Source organism: Globicephala melas, chromosome 8 (assembly GCF_963455315.2).
Source record: "Globicephala melas chromosome 8, mGloMel1.2, whole genome shotgun sequence".
NCBI lineage: Eukaryota > Metazoa > Chordata > Mammalia > Artiodactyla > Delphinidae > Globicephala > Globicephala melas.
Window position 1 is genome coordinate 107,187,813 of NC_083321.1, and position 8,682 is coordinate 107,196,494.

At 61.0% G+C, this 8,682-nt stretch overlaps 1 protein-coding gene across 5 annotated transcripts in view; it reads right to left on the minus strand.

Moving 5' to 3' along the window:
* Window positions 1-6,165, minus strand: part of IGSF9B (immunoglobulin superfamily member 9B) — a 47,945-nt gene extending 41,780 nt beyond the window's left edge. For all 5 annotated transcript variants that reach the window (XR_009565024.1, XM_030841657.2, XM_060304315.1 and 2 more), the window contains exon 1: window positions 5,917-6,165. Coding sequence is in view for 4 of the 5 variants with exons in the window: in XM_030841657.2 (XP_030697517.2) it covers window positions 5,917-5,980 (64 nt within the window). In the remaining variant the exon portion in view is untranslated. The remainder of the gene's footprint in view (window positions 1-5,916) is intronic.
* Window positions 6,166-8,682: the final 2,517 nt, after the last annotated feature.

Genomic DNA, 8,682 nt, shown 5'->3' on the forward strand with positions numbered 1-8,682 from the left:
ACACAGCTGTACCCGGAGGGGCAGAGCAAATTTGCATCTTGGGGACACACCCTGGTGGGCAGAGAGGGCAAAGGAGGACGCGGTGCCCCTGCGGTCTGGCTGACCTTTCCGAAAGCCCACTGGGGACAAACCTCCTGCTCTCTGGGCCAGGTGGTGCCCGGCGGGTAGCCGGGTCCAGGGCTGCCACTGGATCCCCCGTGAGCACAGGACCACGGGGCATCCAGGGCCTGACGCCCCCACCCCCCAAGCTGGGGCTCTTCCACAGGCGGGGCTGGGGGAGGAGAGGTGCCAGGACCGGAAGGTCTGACGGCGGGAGAGCCAGCCACCAGGCAAACCCGGCTTCCTCTAGGCCGCTCCTACACACCAGGCCCGTGCTGGGTCGCAGCGCTGGCTGACAGGCGTACTACCATCTCCATTTCACAGGTGAGCAGGCTGGGGGCCCCCTGGCTGGCTCAGCCGCCCGCCGGGCAGCAGGTCGGAGCAGGTTCCAGCTGCCGTGTCTCCCCTTGGCCGGGCCACAGGCCCAGGGACCAAGGACGAAGGCCCCTCCCACGCCGACCCAAGAAGCAGCCCCCTCCCCTCCGCACACTCTGGACAGGTTCTCACAGCCAGAGCTCTGCAGCCCTGGACCCAAGCAGGACGGCGGGGTGCGCCTGGGTCAGAAGACAGCTGCTGGCACTGGGCTGAGCCCCCTCCACCTGGGACCCGGGAGCTCGGGCTGGGTGTGGCGGCGGCGCCAGCCTCCTCCTCTGTGAGTACAAGTCCTCAGGGAGCCTCCCCTCCCCCGCCCACCCCAACCCCCAACCCCGTCCCCCTCCCCCTCGGGCACCAGGCTCCCAAACCACAGGCCTGTTGTCTAATAATACCAGCGCCAGCCACCACCTCCATCTGCCAGCCTAAAAATAATCCCTGCTGAGCCCAAAAAAGGCACAGCCCCCAACAGTCCCCCAGTCCCTCCTCCCTGACACGCCAGGGGGTTCCAGGAGATTCCAGGGAGCTTGTGATCGGGCTCCCCGGAACAGCACCCACCCCCTACCCGGGGGGCGGAGAGCCAGAGGCTTGCACGAGGAAAGCTGAGGACAGACATACCACCCAAAGCCAAGTGTGATGCGGAGGAACGGCCGTGTCCACGTCAGGCCGCACCCTGGTTGTCCTTCCCAGGAGGCAGGCGGGCCGGAGGGCACCGGGACAGCCTGCCTCCGGCCAGGACCTCCACCCCCTCCTGGGCAGATCCTCCTTCTGCGGTCTCCCCAGTGCTGACCTCAGGCCCTTCGGCCCCCACTCCCCATCAAACTCTCAGGGCCCAAGTCAAAGGTCGGTTGAGCCCAGCCTGGCCCTGGCTGGGAACCTTTCCATTTTCTCTCGAGGCCCTGGGGGAGGGGCAGGATCTGCAGGCCCCCTCCTCCGTGGGCACCTCTCCACCCTGACCCTCCTGGCCCAGGCAGCCCGAGAGGCAGCAACGACGCTATTAGCAGCCTTAATTTGCTCTGGGCTAGATTGTATTTCCAAGAGCCTTTCCCCAGGAGCCACTGGCAGGAAGCAGTCAGCAATCCAACCTCCGCTCTGCTCCTGCAGCGGCTCCTCCATGGACAGACCCAGCGACACCCACCCTGCCCGCCTGCCGGGCGGGTACAGGCCTGGTCCAAGTGCCCGTGAGCCGGGAGAGCCCTCGGGTAAGGCGCCAGGTGGTCACGAGTAAGCGGGGGATCGAAGCCCGTGTCTGCTCGTAGTGAAGCGTCAGCACTCCCTACTCAGAAGCCAGAAAACAGGACAGCAGCTGCCTTCATATAGTGTGTGCAAGTTACCTGCCACAGCTGGCGGCCGGGCCTGGACCAGGAGGGAGCTCAGGGGCGGGGCGGGGTAGAGGGTCGGGCAGAGAGCAGCACCCAGTCCCCTCCCTTCCAGGAGGACAGGCAGGCTGGCTGAGACCTCGCTCACAGCCTGGCCCACGAGGAACTGCTCTCCAAAACCTTCATGGAGCCCCCGACTCTGCTCACCAGTCTTCTGCTTATTCACGCAAGAGAGAACAGAAAAGCAGGAAGATTCCTAAGAAAAATAGGTCAGCTGCCTCGGGCAGGCTGGGCTCTCCCCTATGGGCAGGGCCAGGCTACAAGCTGCCTCTGCGCCCGGCTCCCCAGGGACCCAGCCCCTTCTCCACTCAAGAGTCTGGGCTACTGGGCAGCCGAGACCAGAGCCCACCTTACAAGACAGACCCGTCTTCTGCATCCCTGGGGCTCTGCCCGTGTGTGTCCCCACTGAGGCTTTCTCTCGGGGAGTTCAGACATCCTTCGACCAGCCCCTGGGCTGAGCCTCCAACTTTGGGGGCTTCTGCGCTGCCCAGACTCAGGTGTGGAGCAGGGGGCAGGGAAAGTCAAGCGTCTGCTCCAAGTCTAGCCTTACTGCCACCCACGGCCACCAACACTCAGATGGGAGTGATGCCCCACCTCGTTCCTAGAGACTCTGGGTCGCCTGTCTGCTGCATTCACGTGCACATGCAAACACACAGCTGCACACACTGCGTGCACACACGCACACACACACGCGCGCGTGTGTGCAGTCACCTCCAGCAGCTTGCACCAGTGACAGCTCTTTCCACAATTCAGATCCACTCTCACACAAGCTGCTTTACCCATCCTCGGGCGCAGACAGGAGACAGCTGCTCCCCGAGACCCGAGCCCAGCCTGAGGAGGCATGGGACGTGCAGGGGGGCAGGAAGCCTTTCAGAGAGGAGAGAGTTCGTCCCTCTCGGGCCTCACCCCCTCGCGCCCAGGTCCGCCCTCACTCCCTCAGCGCAGCAAGGCTGTGGCAGCCAGGCCCGAGGAAGGGAGATCTGAGGGAGGAGAGCACAGGGCCAGGAGCCAGGACAGAGGGCAGCCAAAGCAAGGCTGGAGTTCAGCACCTCCCGGCCAGGCAGCATCTGCTCCTTAGGTAACCAGATCCCAGCTTTCTGTCTCAGAGCCTCAAACCTGAAACCACCAGCCCTGGGACCCGGCAGCTCCAGGTCCAGCACACGCCGATCTTGGGGCCAGCAGCTGAAAGCTGATTCTTCACACACACACCCTGCTCGGCTTCTCCTGAGCGCAGCCTGCCAGACACACCCCTGCCTCTAGCGTGTGTGCTGGAGACGCACACACATGCCACTTGGCCACGTCCCGAGCCAAGTCCTGCTCAGCTGAGAGGCTGCCCGTGGGTCTTGCTAGCAGCCTCCAGGCCTAAACTTCCTCCCTCCCACCTTGGCTGCCAAAGGGAGGGAGGAGGGTCAGGGCCAGGCCAAGAGTACAGGGCACTGGTCCAGCTACCAGCAGGATCTGAGTCAGAACCCACTTTCTTTGGGGACACTAGTCATGCAGGATTTGTAGTCAACAGGAGGAGGCAGCCTTGGCGGTAAAGGCCCGGGTCCTCCCCCCAGGCTTGTTCAGGAAAAGTCTGGGATGCAGAATCCAATAGCCATCTTCCAGGCTCTTCTGCACACCCTCCCCAAGCTCTCCACTGCCCCCCGGACACACGTGACTCATCCCTCCCTCTGTCCCAACCCTTTCGCCCCTCTGCTGGAGCAGCCCTGCTCAGCCAAACCCTAAGGCTGGCACCGCAGAGTCCCTCCCCTCAGGAATCTCCCGGAAGTCACCTCTGCCAGTCGGAGAACAGCTGAGCTCACACAGCAGCATCTGAATGCTGGCAGTGTGCAGGCAGCAGCCTCACAGGCCCGTCTCCTGCCCCCGGAGGCTGTGCGTGACGAGCTGCTTGCCTCCTGGGCTCCCTGCATCCTTCCCACAAGGCTCTGGCCACTGACAAAACTCCAGTTTTACAGATCTTTCAAAGGATTTCCGAGCAGCCCTCCACATCTCCCCGGGCGAGGTCCACCTGGGAAACCAAACTTGGTTCCCGACAGAGGCAGCACCTGAACTTTACCCCAAGGCATTCCCAGCTCCCAATGCCCTGAATGGCTCAAAGGAAAGAAATTGAGAGGGGGGCCTGGAAGCCCCAGACAATGAAACCATCATCATCATCGTTTACTTACTTTCTTACTTACTAAAGAACGCTAATGTTCACCAAAACCCTACAAGCTCAGGTTGTTAACCCCCAATGAGGCAAGTGACAATCAGAGAAGCAAAGCAACGTGTCCAAGGTCACAGGCCAGCAAGTGGCCGAGCCAGACTTGACTCCAGGTCCTGTGACTAGACCTAGGTCCTTCACCACCACACGCAGAGCCCCTTTGGCTAAAAAGACCCCGAAGACCCACAGGGGTGGCAGGCAGGGGTTCATGTCCAGCCACCGCAGACAGAAGGCAAAAGCTTCATAACCAACAACCTTCAATGCTGGGAAGTCCTTCCTTCTGTCTAGCCGCCTTGTGTGCTGCTGTAATAAAGCCCATTTTCCTTTATTCTGTGCTTAAACTTGTAAAAAGTCCATCCGCCTCCCCTGAAGTCTCATCCCCTGAAGTCTCAGGCTTGGAGGCTATTTCAGAGCCTCCCTTTGGAGTTTCTTTTTTATTCAAAGATCCCAGCACATCCTTTTGTGCTTTCAGCCACAGTCCCATAGCAGGAACATACCAAAAACTGGAGGGGAGGAAGCTGCGGGCATCGGAAGACTACAAGGGAATGAGGGGGTGAGGCTGAGGCTGGAGACGGGTTCTCAAGCGCAGTTCGAACGACCTCACACCCCACTCCACAAGCTTCTGCGGTCACTCTGGCCTCAGTTTCCCCACCTGACAAAGGGAGAGTTTTAAAACCATCCAGGTCACACACCATTTAACAAAATCACCCTTCCCTTCGCCCTCCTCTGTATTCACACACTCCCAAACAGCACGGAGACCTATTCCATTCCAGAAACTTTCCCAAATCACTTCCCCTCCCCCTACACAGCCCCAGACACGGTGAGGAGAGGACCCTCCTGCGCGAGCGCGGCCGGACGCGGGGTATCCCGCTGCGGGTCCTCCTGCTGCCGCCCGCTCCCGGCGGTTCTCCCCGGAAGCCATCCCTCCCAGCCCTAGGAACCTGTCCGCAGCCGGGTCGTGTCTGCGCGCTGAGCACCGTGAACTCAGAGACCCGGCACTTTCAGGCTCCGCTCCTACTTCCATACAAGGGCCGAGAGCCAGGGTGTCACACAGAGGTGGGCAGGTGGCTCTGCCGTCTCCAGAGCACAAGCCCGCGCGCTCACGTGCGCATCACCCAACGCGCGGGCTTCCCTCTGGCCTCTTCCCAGCTCAGACCGGAAAAACGGAAAGAGGAAAACCTCCCTCCGCCCGGAGACGCGGCAGTGGGGACCCCCTTCCGCCGCCCTCGCCCCCGGCCAGCTGTGCCCGGCTGCGGCGCGCTCCCGGGGAACTTTTGCCCGGCCAGTCTCAGGTGCGGCGGAGCGGGGCGCGGGCAGGGCCAGCCGAAGGCAGCCGCTCCTCACAGCCGGCGAGGAACCCCGCGCAGAACCAACTCTTCTCCTCTCGCGGGGCTCCGTGCGCCCCGCCCTGCGAGGGGACCCGACCTCCAGCTGCCAAGACGTGTGGTCCGGAAAGACGCGAGCCGGAGCCAAGCCCCACAGCGGCTCTCCTGCGGAGCGGTGGCGCTGCGCGGGGTCCAGCGTGCCGCAGCCGCCCGAGGACCCGCAAACTCCCCGGCGGCAGAGTTCAGAAAGCCGCCGCCTCCCCAGCGCACGGGGCGGCGGCTGCGCCCGAGAAGGGCACCGGGCGCGGCACCCGCTGTGAAGCCCTGGGGCCAAGGGTGGCGAAGTGGACCGAAGCCCGAGGCGTCCTCTCCCGAGCGCCGGCAGCCCGGGCTCAGGCCCTTCCCGCCGGCCGCGGCCTCGGCCCCCGCCCTCCCCGCGGTGCTCGGAGCGCGCCCGCCGGGAGGGCGCGGGCTCGGCAGGAGGACGGGGCCGAGAGCGCCGGGAGGCGCAAGGGAGGGACACTGCACTTCAACTCACCTTGAGCCGCAAGACCTCGGGCGCTGATCACACTTGCTATCAAAGTGGCCACATACCAAATCATAGTACTACCGCGCGCCAGCCAGGAGCCTCATCCTATCGCAAAGTGCCCCGCGCCGCCTACGCCCCGTGCCGGTGCTCCCGCGGCTCCTGCGGCTCTTGCAGACCGGGCGGCCCGCTCCCCATCCCTCCGCGGCTCCGCTCGGCTCGGCGCGTAGCCTCCCGCCCGGCGCAGCGGCACCTGCACTAGAGCCCGAGCGGAGCGCAGCCAGCGCCGAGGAGAAGCCCGGTCGCACCGCCCCCGGCCCGCCCCCGCAGTCCGCCCATTGGGCTCGGCTCGCAAACCCGGAGCCCGATTGGCTGGGACGCCTGCCCGTCGCGGCGAGGGGGGCGAGCCCATTCAAGGTGCGTTGACGTGTGGCCAGCCCAGAGCCGCAGAATCATGCGCATTGCCGGGGGGAAGGCGCTACCGCGTCTCCGCTTGGTTCTGCTCCCTGCTCCCGCTGCCTGGCAAGTTTCTGGGGGAGGGAATGTGGCTGCCGGGCCGGCTAACGGGACCCTGGAGTCTCGGGTACCCTGCAGGTCTGAGGGGTCGGCGCCCCCGCCCACCTAGTGAACCCAGCATCCGGTTTCCATCCAGCAAAAAGGCGTCCCGGGAGGACGGTGCTGATTCAGTGATGGGGAAACCCGGGAACGGCAGCCTGGGAAGCTGGGAACGTCCTTCGCCGGATATCTTTTCAAAGGGGTCACGCGCTACCGCCACCAACCCCCTCCCTTCCACACACGGCCACTCTTTTCTCCCCAACGCACCCCCTCCCACCCAAACGTGATATTACATTAAGCTCCATCCAGCCCGAAGGCAGGGGGATGACTAAAATGACCTCTAAAAGTCGCTAAGATTTGGGGTGATTCATTGGCTCAGCTGCGGGAGAGTCACGGGCCCCGTCGGGAACACACGTGTGCACACTGCCACCCCCAGTGCGGGTCATAGTTGCTCATCACCACGAAATCTCGACTTTGAGCAGTGAAAGTGTTTGTTCTTCTCCTAAAAAGGCTGTCTCCTCAAGCACAAGGTTCCTCCCCCCTCCCCACCCTCCTGGGAGCCTGGCCCCATCAGCAGCATGAAGCCAAATGGATTTGGGGAGCAATGTAGGGGTCTGGGATGGAGGGACCCAGGGAAAGTGGATTTCTTATTCCTTCAGTAGAGGACAGGGAGGAAACTGGAAGGTGTTCATGTTTCCCAATCTCATCCCCTCCCCCAATGCAGTTGTATTTGCAGAAGAAATAAACGAGTGTCATGGAAACATCTACTACAAACAATCCCCTCACACGGGCGTTCTGAGGCTGAAGTGAAGATGCCTGTTCTTTCAAGGAGTGAGAGCAGTGGTGAGAGGGGCACAGCTCCCCAGGATGGGCTGCTGCCACAGAGGGGAGACAGAGGGGCAGCAAAGGGGAGCTCACTGGCTCTAGGACATGGAGCTCAAAGAAAAACAAACAAAAACAAAACAAGAGGGAAACTTGCTTCTAAGAAAACACACACACACACACACACACGCACACGCACACACACACACGCACACACGCACACACAGACCATGCATCAAAAGTGGCCTGAATACTGGGGAAACAGCCTTCCCTGGAAGGTGAACCCTCTTAGCTCACTGCCAGCCAGGAGATGGAAAGCTGGGACCCCCTCCCCAGCAGCTAGAGCTCTGCCCTCAACGTCTACACGTGACCAGGGTCCTAGGGCTATGAGCCTTAAGGGATCCCTTTGCAGAACTAACGATAACAGGATTCTCTTTCTAAAGCCCCTAAGCAGCTAGCTCGCCTAAAGAGAAATGCTGGGTCCCCCAGGGCCACCCCAGTCCCTAGCCCTTTATAGGCATAAACACGGCAGAGGAGTGGGAAACATTCTTCTAGGGGCCTGAAGGGTAAGGAAAGGGGTGGAGCCACTCTCACCATCATCTTGACTGTATTTGCTTGGTCATTGATTTTGTCCTACTCAGCATGGTAGTTTCTGCTAGGGAACTAAAACTGTCTGTCAGATTGAAAGGAAAAACATAACATAAAGAGCTTAAGAGTGTGAGTTTGGCTGGGAAGGGTTTCAAAAGATCTGAAAAGGGGACTAAATTTCTTCTGGATAAATCTACCAGAAATGCAGCAGAACAGGGGAGAGAAGGCAGAGAGAAAAGGGAGGAAAGTTGAGATTCAAAGGGAAAAGTTAGTGTCATCCTCAGACATGTCTCAGTTTGGTTTCATATCAACTCAAAAGAGATGTACAATGTCAGGTCCCAGTGAGGAACGAGACAATTAAGTCTTTCCCTCTTGGCACGTGGCTAATCTCGGGACCCAAGAAGGATGGGACACGTCCAGTAATGGACTCAAGGTGAACATGGACCCCAGCATCCAAGACGGACATGAGGGAAGGATGTAAGCCACTCCTGGGAGCAGCTCCTGGGTGTAGCTGGTTAGTCACCAGTGTCTCTAATAATGCAGGTGTGTACATCAGGTAAGGGAGTAGATGTCAGCCCTCCTACATTTTGGAAATACAAAATGCTAGTCTTATCAGTTCCTCCATGTAAAACCATCTAGTTACCTACCCACACATCCCCCTGGAGCCCTGAAGGACAGGTGTCTGTGGAAGCTTCAAATCTAGAAGAGGAGGGGGTACTCACTCCCTCCTCACATCCACTGAGCACGTAGGACTCAAAACCAGTTGTTCACTCACTGTCATCCCCCCTTCCTCAGTGGTCCCAGACCTCTTTG